The sequence below is a fragment of the Borostomias antarcticus genome (genome assembly GCF_949987555.1).
Source record: "Borostomias antarcticus genome assembly, chromosome: 3".
Lineage (NCBI taxonomy): Eukaryota > Metazoa > Chordata > Actinopteri > Stomiiformes > Stomiidae > Borostomias > Borostomias antarcticus.
This window is the reverse complement of record NC_140236.1, coordinates 18505879-18525411: the sequence shown is the minus strand read 5'-3', so window position 1 is coordinate 18525411 and position 19533 is coordinate 18505879. Positions and strand designations below refer to the sequence as shown.

At 45.9% G+C, this 19533-nt stretch overlaps 1 protein-coding gene across 3 annotated transcripts; it reads left to right on the top strand.

Annotated features, from left to right (window-relative positions):
- Positions 1 to 190: 190 nt before the first annotated feature.
- On the top strand, positions 191 to 15115 carry LOC311329895 (solute carrier family 35 member C2-like). Of its 3 annotated transcripts, none has more exons than XM_084461845.1 (10): positions 191 to 458; positions 912 to 1115; positions 1618 to 1768; positions 2767 to 2830; positions 3068 to 3140; positions 4413 to 4581; positions 7522 to 7605; positions 7896 to 8071; positions 8353 to 8482; positions 13186 to 15111. In XM_084461845.1, the coding sequence occupies exons 2-10, from the start codon at positions 1005 to 1007 to the stop codon at positions 13320 to 13322; spliced, it is 1095 nt and encodes a 364-aa protein (XP_084317971.1). In that variant the 5' UTR covers positions 191 to 458; positions 912 to 1004; the 3' UTR covers positions 13323 to 15111. The 3 variants fall into 3 exon arrangements, with proteins under 3 accessions (XP_084317971.1, XP_084317970.1, XP_084317969.1); XM_084461844.1 differs by having other exon boundaries at positions 454 to 564; positions 8353 to 8511; positions 13186 to 15115; XM_084461843.1 differs by having other exon boundaries at positions 454 to 564.
- Positions 15116 to 19533: the final 4418 nt, after the last annotated feature.

Sequence of the window (19533 nt, the reverse complement as noted above, 5' to 3'; positions counted from 1 at the left end):
GTACGACACGGCCACAATTTATATTTACGATGACAACGTTTATTCATCGGGTCATTTTCATGATATAGTTGCTGTCTTAAAAATAAATAAAAATAAATCAATCAATCAAAAATATTCTCTCCGTTATCACCAGGTGGCGCCCCACGCAGGGCAGTCAGCTGGGGGAGTGTTCGACTAAAGAAGTGGCTGTTGAATGAGTCGACTTACAGCTAACTAGGCTAATTATATAAACTAAGTCCCAAAGAGGAAGGCGTTTATTTATTACCAGCCTTAATTGTTATAACGTTATGTCATTATTTCGGGATAGCTATTATAGCTATATACCGTCATCGTTATCGGCTAGCTAGCTAACCTAGCTACAAATATATGTCCATGCTACAGACAGACTGGAGAGCTGACTTCCTTGCTACGTAGCCAAGTCCGACCTGAACTTCGTCCTGCCTGTTTGCAACCAGCTGGTAAATTCAGCAAGAAAACCATAGGGGCTTACAGTTATCTGTATATCGTATAGTAACGTAAAGTCTACGTTCAGACTGATTGCACATGCATGCGTGCCAACAAGTGGTAAGTTAGCTGGTAATATCAGTGGGCCAGGGGGTATCCTAATTGTCTCTGGGAACGCCAGTGATAATGTTTATGTTAGGCTAGTCTTTGTATTTGCTGTTGCCTGTTCATAGTCGCTGCTAAGATCAGTACAGCAATGATCATCTTAACTCGGATCAGACGACAGTCTTTGTGTCGGGATCACTGGGGTGTGACAACAATAACGTGTTAAAACACAATTGGTGACAACAATGACGTGTTAAAACACAACTTGCCTAGACTGAACTAGTTGGCTACTCTACTAATTCTCTCTTTCCCTCTCTCGCTGGCTCTCTCACTCTCTCTCCCCTGCCCTCCTCCACCCCCAGGTAACATGTTTGCTGCGAGCCCTCCTGGCTCCGGCGTGGGGCGGTGTGTCCGGCAGTAGAGCGTGGTGTGGTCAGGCCTGCGGCGTGCGGCCCATGGCGTGCCCGGTTCAGCTCCTGTGCCGTGCGGTGCGCACGGGCGGCCTGGTGCTCTGCTACTACGCCTTCTCCATAGGCATCACCTTCTACAACAAGTGGCTGATGAAGGTGAGTCTGGAGAGGTCCAGGAGCTGCGTCCCCTCACTGAGAGGTCAGGGAAGACTATTCACAGTTGACCTTCACTGGCCGTCTGGGTGAACTGTTTTTTGCTTCCCTCTGAAAAATTAGGGGTAGGATCATTATGTACATTCTCCTCTCCCTTCCTCTCTGTTAAGCACATTGTGTTGCATTGTGTGTATGAAATGTGCTATACAAATAAAAATTGATTTGATTTGATCTGGAGAGGAAATGCAATCAGCTAGCGCGTGATAATAGACAGATGGTTCATCCAATCACCTGACAAGTATTTTTGAAAGTGCCTGCCCTTTTCCGAACAGTTTCCCACAGAGTTCCCAGATGGTTATGTGAAGCCTAACACACTAATACCATCTGGCGCGTCAGGTTAGAGGATATGTGGTTGATATTGCTTTTTTTTGTCTCTCTCCCTTCCCCTCTCTCTTTCTCGTTCCTGATTTCCTTGTCTCTGTGTCTCTGGCTCCCCCTCTCTCAGGGTTTCCACTACCCTCTGTTCATGACCCTGGTCCACCTCACCATCATCTTCTGTCTGTCCACGCTGACGCGCTGCGCCATGCAGCGCTGGACCGGGAAGCCCCGCGTCCTCCTCACCTGGAGAGACTACCTCACTAAAGTGGCCCCCACGGGTGGGTGTGTGTGGGTGTGTGCGCACATACGTACACTATGCATCCAGGTCAAACCTGTAGTTGGAGAGCTGAGTGGAATATTCCACTGACATCCCAGTAGAGCTGGTGTCTCCCCAGCCTCAGACAGGCCTCTTTACTGCAGGTACAGATAGTTTACATTACATCACATTATAGTCATTTAGCTAAGGCTTTTATCCAAAGCGACTTACAATAATTGTATTTAACGTAGGAAAAGCCAATGTACTACTACTCGCCAGAACTCACAAGTGCATCTCCTTTCTAAAACAAGTGCATCTCCTTTCTAAAACAAGTGACTAAGAGCATAATCTAGTGCTGACGACAAAGTGCAAGAATAGCAATCTAAAAATACAATAGGTGCTTAAGAGGGTGGATCGTGGTAGTACTTCTTGAGGAGATTAGGTTTGAGCCTGCAACGAAAGATGGGCAGCAACTCTGCTGTCCTCACGCCAGTGGGCAGTTCGTTCCACCACTGCGGGGCCAGGACAGAGAAGAGCCGTGACCGTGTCAATCGACAGGAGCCTTGGAGTGACGAGGCAACCAGTCGCCCTGAGGTAGCAGAGCTTGTAGATAGTCACAGCACAGCGATAACGCCATGCCTTCAGAGATGTGAGAGAGAGAGAGAGATAAGACATCCCTATCTTACAGTCAGATGATGTGAACTAAAGTCCGTGTTGATTGGTGTAATATCTACTGCTCTCTCCCTCCCTCTTTCTCTCCCTCTCTCTCCCTTCCTCTCTCTCTCTCCTTCCTTCCTTCTCTCTCTCCCTCTCTCCCTCTCTCCCTCTCTTTTTCCCTCTCTCTCCCTCTGTCTCCCGCTCTCCCGCTCTCTCTCTCTCTCTGTGTTATTGATTGATCTTGTTTTTTTTAATGATGGCACGTGTTCCCTGTGTTCCCTGTATTCCCTGTGTTCCCTGTATTCCCTGTGTTCCCTGTGTTCTCTGTGTTCTCTGTGTTCCCTGTTTTCCCTGCTCTTCCAGCCATGGCCACAGCCCTGGACATCGGACTCTCCAACTGGAGCTTCCTCTTTATCACAATCAGCCTGTGAGTGTCCAAGTGTGTGAGTGTCCAAGTGTGTGTGTCTGAGTGTGTGAGTGTCTTGAGTGTGTGCTTGTGTGTGTATGGGTAGAGCTACAACACACACACACTATTACAAATATGTCTGTGTGTCTGACGCTGTGTGTGTGTGTGTGTGTGTGTGTGTGTGTGTGTGTGTGTGTGTGCGCGTGCGTGCGTGCGTGCGTGCGTGCGTGCGCTCGCGCGTGCGTGTGTCTCCTCCAGGTACACCATGACCAAGTCCTCTGCTGTGATATTCATCCTGTTCTTCTCTCTGGTGTTCAGGCTGGAGGAGCCGGTAAGCAGCTGAGAGCAGCGTGCCTGAGCTCCACCTCCTCATATCCATCCTCCATCTTATTATTTCACATTAACTCTCCTCATGGCCATCCTCCATCTTATTATTTCACATTAACTCTCCTCATGGCCATCCCCCATCTTATTATTTCACATTAACTCTCCTCATGGCCATCCTCCATCTTATTTCACATTAACTCTCCTCATGGCCATCCTCCCTCTTATTATTTCACATTAACTCTCCTCATGGCCATCCTCCCTCTTATTATTTCACATTAACTCTCCTCATGGCCATCCTCCATCTTATTTCACATTAACTCTCCTCATGGCCATCCTCCATCTTATTTCACATGAACTCTCCTCATGGCCATCCCCCATCTTATTATTTCACATTAACTCTCCTCATGGCCATCCCCCATCTTATTATTTCACATTAACTCTCCTCATGGCCATCCTCCATCTTATTTCACATTAACTCTCCTCGTGGCCATCCTCCATCTTATTTCACATTAACTCTCATGTCCATCCTCCATCTTATTTCACATGAACTGTCCTCATGGCCATCCTCCATCTTATTTCACATGAACTCTCCTCATGGCCATCCTCCATCTTATTTCACATTAACTCTCATGTCCATCCTCCATCTTATTTCACATTAACTCTCCTCATGGCCATCCTCCATCTTATTTCACATTAACTCTCCTCGTGGCCATCCTCCATCTTATTTCACATTAACTCTCATGTCCATCCTCCATCTTATTTCACATGAACTGTCCTCATGGCCATCCTCCATCTTATTTCACATGAACTCTCCTCATGGCCATCCTCCATCTTATTTCACATTAACTCTCATGTCCATCCTCCATCTTATTTCACATTAACTCTCCTCATGGCCATCCTCCATCTTATTTCACATTAACTCTCCTCATGGCCATCCTCCATCTTATTTCACTTTAACTCTCCTCATGGCCATCCTCCATCTTATTTCACTTTAACTCTCCTCATGGCCATCCTCCATCTTATTTCACATTAACTCTCCTCATGGCCATCCTCCATCTTATTTCACATTAACTCTCCTCATGGCCATCCTCCATCTTATTTCACATTAACTCTGGCACTCTGTTTTTAGGTTCTTCTTATGTCTATTGTTATGTGAGAGATCAGTATGATTTCCTATCATGCTGTAGTTTAGCTCAACGTGACACAAAGTGTACTTGGCAAGTTGCAGGGGTAGAACCCGTGTTCACTTTTCTGAACTGGTTCTCCTGCGGTCCAGAACCCCTTCCTGATCGTGGTGGTTCTGCTGATTGCCAGCGGGCTGTTCATGTTCACGTTCGAGTCGACCCAGTTCAACCTGGAGGGCTTCGTCATGGTCCTGACCGCCTCCTTCATCGGGGGGATTCGCTGGACGCTCACACAGCTGCTGATGCAGAAGGCCGAGCTGGGTGGGTCTATACACACACACACACACTACACACACACACACACAATACACATGCATACAGTGTTGGCCAAAATTATTAGAACACCTGACAGATCTGAATATATTGACCTTTTATGCCTCCAAAACATGATTTCATTCCATAATGTTAATGAAACATGCAGATGAGCACAACAAATATCAGATGAAGTGAGTCCTACTGTTTTTATCCACTTTTAACTTTAATATTTGGTATGTCCACCTTTTGCAGCAATTACAGCAGCACATCTCTTTGGCATAGTGTCAATATATTTCCTGAGAACATCAACACCAATGTTATCCCATGCCTTCTGCAACTCAAGCCAAAGGCTTTCCTTTGAATGTACAATAGATCTGTCCAGTTTTATTTTCCAACTCTCCCCAAATTTGCTCGATGGGGTTGAGGTCCGGACTTTGAGGGGGCCCGTCCATCATTGTCAATGTTCCAGCAGATTCCTTCCGTCGCAGGTAGTTCCGGCAATAGTTAGAAGAATTGTTAGGGTCTTTGTCCTCTTGGAAAATAAATCCAGGCCCAATAAGACGACACCCAGATGGTACTCCATGCCTCACCAGAATGTTGTGGTATACTTTCCTATTCATGATGCCATCAATTTTTACTAAGTGACCTGTTCCTGAGGCTGAAATGGCACCCCACACCATAATACTACCCCCTCCATGTTTAACTGTTGGCAACAGACACTCATTTTTATACTGTTTGGCTTGAGTTGCAGAAGGCATGGGATAACATTGGTGGCTGGAATGAAATCATGTTTTGGAGGCAAAAAAGGTCAATATATTCAGATCCGTCAGGTGTTCTAATAATTTTGGCCACCACTGTACATACACACACTACACATACATACATACACACACTATACATACATACACACACACACTACACGTGCACACACATACACACACATACGCATACACACTACACACAAGCGTGCACACACACAGAGTTACACACACATATACACATACATACACTACACACATACTATACACACACACACACAGCTTGGAAGCCAGACTCATCGCGCAAAAAAGTTTTCACGATAGAGTCTGGACTTCCAGCCGCCGAGAACAATTTGAGTGGGTGGGAGTACCTGCCTTCACAGACGAACCCCTTCAGCCAATCAGCGTAACAAAACAGATCAAACCTTTGCCAAATCCAGTCGGAAGAACAGAGAACATCTTTTCTGCTGAGAATTTCAGCTAATGAATACTCTTGTTCTTTAATTGTTGTTATTGAGTATATTTCTGCAATAACTCCACTTATAGCAGTGCTTATTCTTCTAACGCTACTATTACTGGACCTCTTGTTGCTTCATTCTACCAGGAGACTCCTGTTGTCTTTCTCATCATCTACAGGAACCAAACAGGGACTGGGGGCGGAACATATTGCAACAAAGACAACTATAGCTGAATCCCAAATCGCGCACTTAGGCAAAAGTGTAGAGCACTTGTGGCCTTACATGCGCGTTCCCGCGAAGTCCACAAGGGCTCAGGGTAGTCCCAAAACGGAATTGCTAGGTCCACAAGCGCGCTACTGCCGCCATTTGCGCACTTTAACCGCACCTACCGAAAGTCCTCAATTTCGCGGACTTAGAAGCAGAAAATACCCACAGTCCTGTGACACAGTGCTTGAGTGCATCCGTCATGATCCGAGTGAATCACACATAAATGATGACATTTGCGATCACACAACATTTATCTTGAAATCCACATGCTGCAAACATATCCCACCCAACGTAAATTTTAAATTATTATTAATTTAAAACGGACATCAATTTGCAGAGCTGAGCGGAACTGAGGAGCGCGGTAGAGCAGCGGCTCTGCGTGGAGGGACGCGGCAGCCAATGAAAACGAAGTGGGAGGGGCATTGATCTAAACTGGCTTGGGAATCGTTGGCACGCCGCTGGAAGTGCTGTCCCATTTAATTCACGGCCCTGCACCCTCTGGCCCTTCCAGCTGACGTCAATTAAGTGCTCAGACCTCAGGCCGCAAGTGCGAGGGGCTGCAAGGGTGGTTTGCGCACTCAGATTGGGATTCAGTTTATGAGTATGAGCCTGCTAGGAGCTAACGGCTAAGAGCTAACGACTAGGAGCTAACGGCTAGGAGCTAACAGTCAGGGACACCTCCATCTGCCTGGTTAAAGTCAGCCTGCTTCCTCCTCTCAGCCTGCTTCTCCTCAGTGCTTGTGGGTTTGGGGAGGTCATAGAAGAATGTCCCATGTTGCTGATTGGATCTCCAAGCTTTTTTTATGTACTGTGTGCTTTGATAATAAACTTCCATCATATATTTCATCTCTGTTGGACTGGAGCCTTGGCTCTTACCAGACTAGAGCAAGAGACTGGATTGTTTTTAAGGTTCCACAAGCGCATTCAGAACATGGAAGGTCTTTTATTTATGATGCCCCACATACGTGGAATAGCCTACAACTGACTCTGAAGCTTGAGGTACTCCCTTCATTTATGGAGTGGAAGTCTCTGGCTCTGGACCTGAGCACTTCTTCTTGTAATTGTTTTAATTGATTTGATTGCTTTAATTGATTTTGTATGCATTTTTGTTTGTGTCTATTGTGAACTTGTCAACCCTGAAAATGAGGGAAACCTCAGTGCTTTTACAAGTGAAAATTTGAAATTAAATGAAATAAATTAAGATCATTATTATGTGAAATTTCCCCCCGGGGACCAACAAAGTACACTACTACTACTAATTCTACTTATAATTGAATAACCCAAATAAACTTTTAATAAATGATAATTTCCGTAGCAGTAACCAACAACAGTCTACAAAGATGCTTCACATGGGAGTTCAATCATCCATCTCCATTTATCAGACATATTTAAATGTTTAAAATCTTATGAAAATCTCTCTCTATCTATCTATCTCTCTCTCCCTCTCCCCCTCCCTCCCCCAGGCCTACAGAACCCCATAGACACCATGTATCATCTGCAGCCTCTCATGTTCCTGGGCCTCTTCCCCCTCTTCCTCTACAACGAAGGTTTGTCTGTCTCACTAGATCAGCCCGTCAGTCTCACTAGACCAGCCCGTCAGTCTCACTAGATCAGCCTGACTGACCTTACTTATTTTTCTCCTTGTCGTATGAAGGTCCAGTGTCTGTTCTGACCTTGTCTGTGGTCTGTCCTCTGGTACTGAGAGGATGCCATAGATAGTCGGTCTGTTCATCTGTGACCATATTTATGTCTGTCTGTCCTTTTGTGGCTCTTGTCTGTCTGTCTGCATGTCTGCCTGTGCCCGACTATCCCTGGCTGTCTGTCTGTCTGTGAGCAGGGCTCAGCCTGAGTACGTCAGAGAAGCTGTTCCGTGTGACGGCGCTACCCCCCCTGCTGTACTCCCTCCTGACGCTGTGTGTGGGCGGGTCTCTGGCCTTCGGTCTGGGCTTCTCTGAGTTCCTGCTCGTCTCTCGAACCTCCAGCCTCACCCTCTCCATAGCCGGGATCTTTAAGGTATACAGGTCTCTCTTTTCCTTCCTCCCTCTCTCTCTTCCTCCCTCTCTCTCTTTCTCTCTCTTCCTCCCTCTCTCTCTTTCTCTCTCTCTTCCTCCCTCTCTCTCTTTCTCTCTCTCTTCCTCCCTCTCTCTCTCTCTCTCTTCCTCTGCCCCCACATCTTCTCACATGTCTGACCATCCAGACCAGGCTGTGGCCCCATTCCATTCCTGTCGGACCTGCCCATCTGCTGCCGGCCCCGTTCCATTCCTGTCTGAGCTGCCCCTCCTTGCCTCCTGTAGGAGGTGTGCATTCTGCTGCTGGCAGCGGGTTTCATGGGCGATAGGATGAGCAGCATCAACTGGCTGGGCTTCGCTGTCTGCCTGTCAGGCATCTCCCTCCACGTCGCCCTCAAAACCTACTACAGCCGCAGTGAGTCAGCTAAACCTACTACAGCCGCAGTGAGTCAACTAAACCTACTACAGCCACAGAGTCAACTAAACCTACTACAACCACAGTGAGTCAACTAAACCTACTACAGCCACAGTCAACTAAACCTACTACAGCCACAGTGAGTCAACTAAACCTACTACAGCCACTGTGAGTCAACTAAACCTACTAAAGCCACAGTGAGCCAACTAAACCTACTACAACCACAGAGTCAACTAAACCTACTACAGCCGCAGTGTCAACTAAACCTATTCCAGCCACAGTGAGTCAACTAAACCAACTACAGCCGCAGTGAGTCAACTAAACCTACTACAACCACAGAGTCAACTAAACCTACTACAGCCGCAGTGAGTCAACTAAACCTATTACAGCCGCAGTGAGTCAACTAAACATACTAAAACCACAGTGAGTCAACTTAACCTACTAGTCACAGTGAGTCAACTAAACCTACTACAACCACAGTGAATCAACTAAACCTACTACAACCACAGGGTCAACTAAACCTACTACAGCCACAGTGAGTCAACTAAACCTACTACAGCTACAGTGAGTCATCTAAACCTACTACAGCCACAGTGAGTCATCTAAACCTACTACAACCACAGAGTCAACTAAACCTACTACAACCACAGAGTCAACTAAGCCTACTACAGCCACAGTGAGTCAACTAAACCTACTACAGCCACAGAGTTAACTAAACCTACTACAACCACAGTGAGTCAGCTAAACCTACTACAACCACAGTGAGTCAACTAAACCTACTACAGCCACAGAGTCAACTAAACCTACTACAACCACAGAGTCAACTAAACCTACTACAGCCGCACTGAGTCAACTAAACCTACTACAGCCGCACTGAGTCAACTAAACCTTCTAGTCACAGTGAGTCAACTAAACCTACTACAACCACAGAGTCAACTAAACCTACTAGTCACAGTGAGTCAACTAAACCTACTACAACCAGTCAACTAAACCTACTATAACCACAGAGTCAACTAAACCTACTACAACCACAGTCAACTAAACCTACTACAGCCACAGTGAGTCAACTAAACCTACTACAACCACAGAGTCAACTAAACCTACTATAACCACAGAGTCAACTAAACCTACTACAACCACAGGGTCAACTAAACCTACTACAGCCACAGAGAGTCAACTAAACCTACTACAGCCACAGTGAGTCAACTAAACCTACTACAGCCACAGTGAGTCAACTAAACCTACTACAACCAGTCAACTAAACCTACTATAACAACAGAGTCAACTAAACCTACTGGAACCACAGTGGGTCATCTAAACCTACTACAACAACAGAGTCAACTAAACCAACTACAGCCACAGTGAGTCAACTAAACCTACTCCAGCCACAGTGAGTCAACTAAACCTACTACAGCCACAGTGAGTCAATTATACCTAGTAGTCACAGTGAGTCAACTAAACCTACTACAGCCACAGTGAGTCAGCTAAACCTACTAGTCACAGTGAGTCAGCTAAACCTACTACAACCACAGTGAGTCAGCTAAACCTACTACAACCACAGAGTCAACTAAACCTACTACAACCACAGGGTCAACTAAACCTACTACAGCCACAGTGAGTCAACTAAACCTACAGCCACAGTGAGTCAACTAAACCTACTACAACCAGTCAACTAAACCTACTATAACCACAGAGTCAACTAAACCTACTAGTCACAGTGAGTCAACTAAACCTACTACAACCACAGAGTCAACTAAACCTACTGCAACCACAGTGGGTCAACTAAACCTACTACAGCCACAGTGAGTCAACTAAACCCACTCCAGCCACAGTGAGTCAACTTAACCTACTACAGCCACAGTGAGTCAACTATACCTAGTAGTCACAGTGAGTCAACTAAACCTACTACAGCCACAGTGAGTCAGCTAAACCTACTAGTCACAGTGAGTCAGCTTAACCTACTACAACCACAGTGAGTCAGCTAAACCTACTACAACCACAGAGTCAACTAAACCTACTACAACCACAGAGTCAACTAAACCTACTACAACCACAGAGTCAACTAAACCTACTACAACCACAGAGTCAACTAAACCGACTACAGCCACAGTGAGTCAACTAAACCGACTACAACCACAGAGAGTCAACTAAACCGACTACAACCACAGAGTCAACAAAACCTACTAGTCACAATGAGTCAACTAAACCTACTACAACCAATCAACTACACCTACTATAACCACAGTGAGTCAACTAAACCTACTAGTCACAGTGAGTCAACTAAACCTACTACAACCAGTCAACTAAACCTACTATAAACAGAGAGTCAACTAAACCTACTACAACCACAGAGTCAACTAAACCTACTACAGCCACAGTGAGTCAACTAAACCTACTACAGCCACAGTGAGTCAACTAAACCTACTATAACCACAGAATCAACTAAACCTACTGCAACCACAGTGGGTCAACTAAACCTACTACAGCCACAGTGAGTCAACTAAACCTACTCCAGCCACAGAGTCAACTAAACTTACTACAGCCGCAGTGAGTCAACTAAACCTAGTACAGCCGCAGTGAGTCAACTAAACCTAGTACAGCCGCAGTGAGTCAACTAAACCTAGTACAGCCGCAGTGAGTCAACTAAACCTAGTACAGCCGCAGTGAGTCAACTAAACCTAGTACAGCCGCAGTGAGTCAACTAAACCTAGTACAGCCGCAGTGAGTCAACTAAACCTAGTACAGCCGCAGTGAGTCAACTAAACCTACTACAACCGCAGTGAGTCAACTAAACCTACTAGTCAGTGAGTCATCTAAACCTACTACAACCCCTGAGTCAACTAAACCTACTACAACCACAGAGAGTCAACTAAACCTACTAGTCACAGTGAGTCAATTAAACCTACTACAACCAGTCAACTAAACCTACTATAACCACAGAGTCAACTAAACCTACTACAACCACAGTGAGTCAACTAACCCTACTACAATCACAGTCAACTAAACCTACTACAGCCACAGTGAGTCAAGTAAACCTACTACAGCCACAGTGAGTCAACTAAACCTACTAGTCAGTCAGCTAAACCTACTACAACCACATTGAGTCAGCTAAACCTACTACAACCACATTGAGTCAGCTAAACCTACTACACAGTTAGTCAACTAAACCTACTACAACCACAGTGAGTCAACTAAACCTACTACCGCCACAGTGAGTCAACTAAACCTACTAGTCAGTGAGTCAATTAAACCTACTACAACCACAGTCACCTAAACCTACTACAACCACAGTGAGTCCACTAAACCTACTAGTCACAGTGAGTCAACTAAACCTACTAGTCACAGTGAGTCAACTAAAACTACTACAACCACAGTGAGTCAACTAAACCTACTACCGCCACAGTGAGTCAACTAAACCTACTACAACCACAGTGAGTCAACTAAACCTATTAGTCAGTGAGTCATCTAAACCTACTACAACCCCTGAGTCAACTAAACCTACTACAACCACAGTCAACTAAACCTACTACAACCACAGTCAACTAAACCTACTAGTCACAGTGAGTCAACTAAACCTACTACAACCACAGAGTCAACTAAACCTACTAGTCACAGTGAGTCAACTAAACCTACTACAACCAGTCAACTAAACCTACTATAACCACAGAGTCAACTAAACCTACTACAACCACAGTGAGTCAACTAACCCTACTACAATCACAGAGTCAACTAAACCTACTACAACCACAGTGAGTCAAGTAAACCTACTACAGCCACAGTGAGTCAACTAAACCTACTAGTCACAGAGTCAGCTAAACCTACTACAACCACATTGAGTCAGCTAAACCTACTACAACCACAGTGAGTCAGCTAAACCTACTACACAGTTAGTCAACTAAACCTACTACAACCACAGTGAGTCAACTAAACCTACTACCGCCACAGTGAGTCAACTAAACCTACTAGTCACAGTGAGTCAATTAAACCTACTACAACCACAGTGAGTCAACTAAACCTACTAGTCACAGTGAGTCAACTAAACCTACTACCATCACAGTGAGTCAGCTAAACCTACTACCGCCACAGTGTCAACTAAACCTACTACAACCACAGTGAGTCAGCTAAACCTACTACAACCACAGAGTCAACTAAACCTACTACAGCCACAGTGAGTCAACTAAACCTACTACCGCCACAGTGAGTCAACTAAACCTACTAGTCACAGTGAGTCAACTAAACCTACTACAGCCACAGTGAATCAACACCAGGGTCACAACCTATTTAGAGTGTATAAACCAGGGTTGATTTAGTACATATATTTAGAGTGTATAAACCAGGGTTGATTTAGTACATATATTTAGAGTGTGTAAACCAGGGTTGATTTAGTACATATATTTAGAGAGTATAAACCAGGGTTGATTTAATGCATATATTTAGAGAGTATAAACCAGGGTTGATTTAATGCATATATTTAGAGAGTATAAACCAGGGTTGATTTAGTACATATATTTAGAGAGTATAAACCAGGGTTGATTTAGTACATATATTTAGAGAGTATAAACCAGGGTTGATTTAGTACATATATTTAGAGAGTATAAACCAGGGTTGATTTAGTACATATATTTAGAGTGTATAAACCAGGGTTGATTTAGTACATGGTGGTGGTGGTGGTGATGATGATGTTTATGGTGACGTCCCCTCAGGTAAAGGCCACTCCCTGAGACAGCTTGCCAATAAGACCAGTCCTGACCTGGAGCTTCCTCTGCTGCGGACCAATGAAGATGAGGAGGACGAGGAGCTTGAGGATGATGATGATGAGGAGCAGGAGATTCTCCACTGACCCAGCGGTCCTGACCCAGCAGTCCTGACCCAGCGGACTCACGGACGGGCCTGGTGGTTTCAGAACCAGAGATGAAGGCTGCTCACCCTCTTCTTCCTCACCTAGCAGTCTAAGACTCTGGACTTCCAGATTACATTCTTCCTGTCCCAACGCTGCCTTCTGCCCCTATCTGAAGAACCACACCCTGAACACCAACTGAACCAGAACCTGAAACAACAGAACCTGAACACCAACAGAACCAGAACCAGGTCCTGACAACCAATAGAATCAGGACCTGAACAACAGAACAACTGCAGATGACACTCTGAAAAGGGGCCAAAGCGTCATCAGCTCAGCTGCCTTTAGGGACCTTCAACACTGTTAGAGCTAACAGGAGTGATAACACTGACATCCTCACTATCAACAAACTTCCTTACTGTCCCCAGCTGGCTGTCCCCCTTACTGTCCCCAGCTGGCTGTCCCCAACTGGCTGTCCCCCTTATTGTCCCCAGCTGGCTGTCCCCCTTACTGTCCCCAGCTGGCTGTCCCCCTTACTGTCCCCAGCTGGCTGTCCCCCTTACTGTCCACAGATGGCTGTCCCCCTTACTGTCCCCAGCTGGCTGTCACCCTTACTGTCCCCAGCAGACTGTCCCCCTTACTGTCCCCAGCAGGCTGTCCACCTTACTGCCCCCAACTGGCTGTCCCCCTTACTGCCCCCAGCTGGCTGTCCCCCCAGCTGGCTGTCCCCCTTACTGTCCACAGCTGGCTGTCCCCCTTACTGTCCCCAGCTGGATGCCCCCCTTACTGTCCCCAGCTGGCTGTCCCCCTTACTGTCCACAGCTGGCTGTCCCCCTTACTGCCCCCAGCTTGCTGTCCCCCTTACTGCCCCCAGCTGGCTGTCCCCCTTACTGTTCCCAGCTGGCTGTCCCCCTTACTGTCCCCAGCTGGCTGTCCCCCTTACTGTCCCCAACTGGCTGTCCCCAGCTGGCTGTCCCCCTTACTGCCCCCAACTGGCTGTCCCCCTTACTTCCCCCAGCTGGTGCATGTCAGCAGAACTGCCTTTGGTGATAATAGGTTGCTAACTGTTCATGTTTTGACTGCCTGGCCCCTCAAAATGAAGTGTTTCCGCCCTGATGCTGGGATTAAACATGTTGTGAGCGCACTTCTATCTCAGGAGCACTAGTGGTTAGCCCCAGTCTGGGACTCTGGCAGGGCAGGTTGGGGCAGATTGGGGCAGATCTTAACATGTGAGGGGACCAAACCTCGGTGTGCCTTGTTTACATCTCAGAGGATCACTAGTATTCAATAACATGGCACCTTTTGTCAGATGTAATAAATTATGATTATTTAACTGTTTAAATTAAAGCAAATGAGAACAAATCATGTTGATGATGGTGATGGAATGAGACCAGACTGACTAAGCACAGCAGGGTGTTTCACTGATGATGTTTATATAATCCTGGTAAACTGAAGATTGAAGCTGTGACGTTATTGTGTGAGTTATTTACTGGAGCCCAAAATTTGAGTTGATTTGAGTTTAAACACGACCTCTACAGCCTGGTACATCCACCTGGTCTAGAGCACACATCACAACAGAAATAGAAAAGAACGTTTATTTTCGCCATGTACATTGTAATTCTTGTTATCGCTTGTCCTTACAATATCTTATCAGCACTAATTCCTCATTCCAGCCCAAGGTAAGCAACTATACTTCATAGGGTTCCAAACCTGGCAATTTACTATCCGTAGTCTAGCAGTCTATCAAATGGATCCTCCTCAAATTGAACCCATTTCACTCAATGAGATACCCGTAAGTCTTTCGACCAGAGTAGTGACCAGAGTAGTGTCCAGAGTAGTGCACTGCGGCTGTTGAACCACTCAGCCCTCTCTGAGCTGTCATTCACCCTCCCAGCTCCCACCTCCATTATCTTAATCTGATTTCACGGCTGTGAGGGGAGGCGCACTCCAGGCCTGAGCCTCTATTAGATCTGCCTCCTTATCCCCATTGAGTTCACATTACTAATATCAACTCTGGTGGTAAGAACAGACCTCCTCAGTTCAGGGCTGAGCCTCTATTAGATCTGCCTCCTTATCCCCATTGAGTTTACATTACTAATATCAACTGACCTCAGTTCAGGGCTGAGCTGAGACAGATGGTGTTCAACAGAACTTATGATATACCTCTTAAAGACTTATGGAACGTGTGCCTGTGCGCAGGGCCGTCTGGGAGATATGTGAGGCCCTGTGTGAAATAGGCATTACGAGGCCTTTATGCACTATGCATGCACGAGTAGTAGGTATCGGGGGTTCGCATAATTAACGAGGTAATTAAAGTGTATCAAAGTCATTGTTTTGTTAATGAGGCCCCCGAGGGTGTTTTGCGTGCGTGTGTAAATGTGTGTGCGTGCTTAGCGGCAACAGCCATGTGTATGTGTGTGATATTTAAATAAGGAATGTTGTTTTGAGTTAGTTAGTTTGTTTGTAGTAGAAAACCGTGAATGACATTACCAATTTAAATAAGGAATGTTTTGGGTTAGATTGTTTGTAGTAGAAAAAGCATGTGTGATATTCAGCATTGGAGTCTGTATTTAACATCAGTGTGGTGTTAAATTAGTGCCCCCTGAGAGCGGGTGTTTTGCGTGTGTGTGTGCTTAACTGTGTCACCCAGGTGTGTGTGATATTAGCATAGGCCCCTAGCTCGCTGTGTTTACAACAGCAGACTATGCTACTAGACCCCGCATTTGTTTTTAAAAACGCATAGGTTAATTACGCCTGCGTTTCTATCCATATAGTGATGTATATGTTAGAATGCTATTCTAAGTGGTTTGGATCACATCTGCTTTTCTCCTTGTTCTTATCCCCCACACCTCCCTCTCTCCTAGACCTGGTCCAGGGCGATATCTATACAGATAACGCCCTGTTACTCTCAATGCAATTTGCCTATGAAAGCGCCTCATCGGCCCAGTCGTCCGAGTCTACAGACAAAACCGTTTCGTTACTCACCAAAGTAAACACATCGTTGTAAAGATGAAAGCCTTTTCTCCTAAAGCGCTACAGTTTGTAGTCCCCCACCTTTCAAATAAAAGGCAAATTTGTACACTTAAATGTTTTATATCCACAGCGCATCGACTGTCTTCTTCTACCGGCGAATCGGCGCTCTCCGCTTTGTTTAGCCTACTCACTGCTGCCGCCCATGTCGGGGATGATGCATTACATCTTAAATGGTGTTGAGAGACTTTAAGATGTAATGCATCATCCCCGACATGGGCGGCAGCAGTGAGTAGGCTAACTATATGGTTAGGTATGTGGGTAGGGAGGGAGGGAGGCGTGGGGGATAAGAACAAGGAGAAAAGCAGATGTGATCCAACCCACTTAGAATAGCATTCTAACATATACATCACTATATGGATAGAAACGCAGGTGTAATTAACCTACAGTATGCATTTTAAAAACAAATGTGGGGTCTATAAATGTCATAGTCTGCTGTTGTAAACAGCGAGCTAGGGGCCTATGCTAATATCACACACACCTGGGGCCTCATTTATCATTGAGGTACGCCTTCTTTTACACGGTCTTTTCCGCGATTTCAGGCGTACGCCCTCCCCCCCCCCCCCCCCCACAGCGCGATCTATCAAGCAAAAAGGGCGGATATTTAGTCGCCTTTCTACGCGCTTTTGTAGGACACCTCTCAACTTGTCGTACCGATTTAGACAGGTTTTAACACCCTTTTTGAACACAGGGGGACGTGACGCAGGTGGTGCGTCGGTGAATTACAACGTTTGATGGAGAGAATAAGAGCGACAGTTTATGAACGCACAATCATGTAGGCTAATAGCCCAATTCAGCACAAACATATATCTCAATGCAAGATCGTGTCCTCTAACCGGCTCATTAATGGTCCGATATGGATTTTATAACAGTGTACTTTTGTAGTGTTCTCTACTCCAGCAGTAGCATTAACTTCTTTAGTTAAGTATGGCAGCATGAGACAGAGAACAAAGACAAAGGGACTTCTTCATATAGGGTACCTGAACAGGTGAACACATTGGAGCCTAGAGCTCCCCCTAGGTAAATTATATAGTACTAAGCCCAGGATACTACATCCTCCCCCTCTTAAGTCAGTAACTAATCTGAAAAGAATACAAGACATTTCAAAACACATGTCTGAACCAAAAAACAGCTGCCATATTTTTTTTCCACTTTGTTTAACACAAACTTTTTCAACTTTGTTTAGCACAAACTTTTTTTCTGATACCCATTGCAAAACAAATAATAATTTTGTCCTTCATATCAATCTGACATGTCTACGGGTTATAAAAGTCAGGAGGGCGTCTCTCTCTGGTAGAGCGCCTCAGGGATGGTGTTGGAGGTCCCTGATCTACAGGTGCAGACTCACTCTCCATGGTAGGTGGGCAAGTCTCAGAGTCATCCACATGGGCTGGTGGAGAGTCAGAGAGACTGACCTCAGGGGACTGAACCGGTGGTTCGTCAGGGGTTGGGAGGCTCACATCCTGTGGTTCACAGAGATCTGTGTCACTCGCCCGCCTCCTGATCTGGTCAATATGTCTCCTCCAAATCTGTCCATTTCCAAGGTGAACTGTGAATGACAAGGGAACAGTGCAGCTTCCGATGGTTGCGGGGACCCATTTGGGGCCATAACCATAGTTTCTTGCGAACACTGGATCCCCAGGTGCAAGGATACGGAGCTTTTGTTGTGTGTCATGGTTCCTCTTTTGTGTCCACTGTTTCTTTTCTACCTTGGCTCTCAGATTTGGGAGCAGCAGGTCAAAAGCAGATCTCGGCCTCCGGGCCATCAGCATCTCTGCCGGGGACAAGCCTGTGGTAGAGTGTGGGGTGATTCTGTAGCTAAACAGGAATCTTGACACTTTTGTCTCCAAGCTCTCCATTCCTCCTTGCATCCGCTTCATCCCCTCCTTAAAAATCTGAACCGCTCGCTCAGCCAATCCATTGGATGAGGGATGGAAAGGGGCAGAGGTCACATGCTTAATTCCATTCTTACTCATGAAATCTGCACTTGTAAGCAAGTTGCATTGTCACTCACCAACATCTGGGGTAACCCATGGACACTGAGGGGCGAATTCACTAAAGCGGAATTGCGGCCGTTAATTGCACCATTACATTGCGCGTCAGTTGCTCCAGCTATGTGCTCCGTTTTAAAAACCTATTCACTAAAGACATTGCGCTAATAATATCCCAGAGCAAACACGCCCATTCGGTGTTTGCGGCTGAGTGCAATTTGCTGCTGATATAGGAAATGACTATAAATACTGCGCATACAGCGCATACAACTCGTATCATTGGACGATGGCAGACAGAAAAAGAAAGATACGATTTTCAGACACCGAACTTGAAGTCCTCACGGACGAGGTTCAAAAACATGTCTCGCAGCTTTCCGCAAAAAATATCACGACTGCAGCAAAAAATCATATTTGGGGTTTAATTTCCCAATCAGTCAGTGCCATCGGTGTGTAAACGCGGAAGACTGCAAACGGAGGTGGAATGATTTGAAAAGACGAACAAAGGAAAAATTGTCATTTTATGTAATGCAAGTTGCAGCACGATGATCTGGCATACTTTTGGGGGAGTGTATAACATTGCCCCACCGGTACGATCTAGGCATCTAAACGGCTTTTCAGGATTCCAAATGTGCACTCAATCACACCGCGCGTCCTGATGTGAGCCCGGTTGTACGCCGCCTCTCCAACGTTGGAAGGATTACGCACGGGAGGCATCATCCATGGCTGAAGATGATACCTGCCGTCCCCTATGATACAAAAGCAAAATATTTTCAAGACCGTTCAAATAAAAAAAATATTGTGTAGGCTATGTTTTTATTTATTTATACCTATATCGGCCGCCAGCCGTTCAATGAACAGCTATAGGGAATGCGCAGTTTCGCGTATAGACTATTATACGCACAGTTTCGCGCTATGTAGGCTATTATAAATAAGTATTATTCATTGGGGGAGCTTGGACTCGCTGGGGACTGGTGGAGAGACGCATAGTCTACAGAGCCTCCCCAGACGCGACTTCATCCTCCAGTTGGCTTAAGGGCTGCGCGCTCTGGCGTCCAAACAGCTACCGGCGGCACCCCGCAGTGTCCACAGAAGAATACCCCCCAACAAATACCTGCATTGTGAAGACAAGCTGCAGCAAGAACAGAACTGTCTACCAATGCACGAAGTGCACCAAAGCTGTCTGTGGCAGTTGC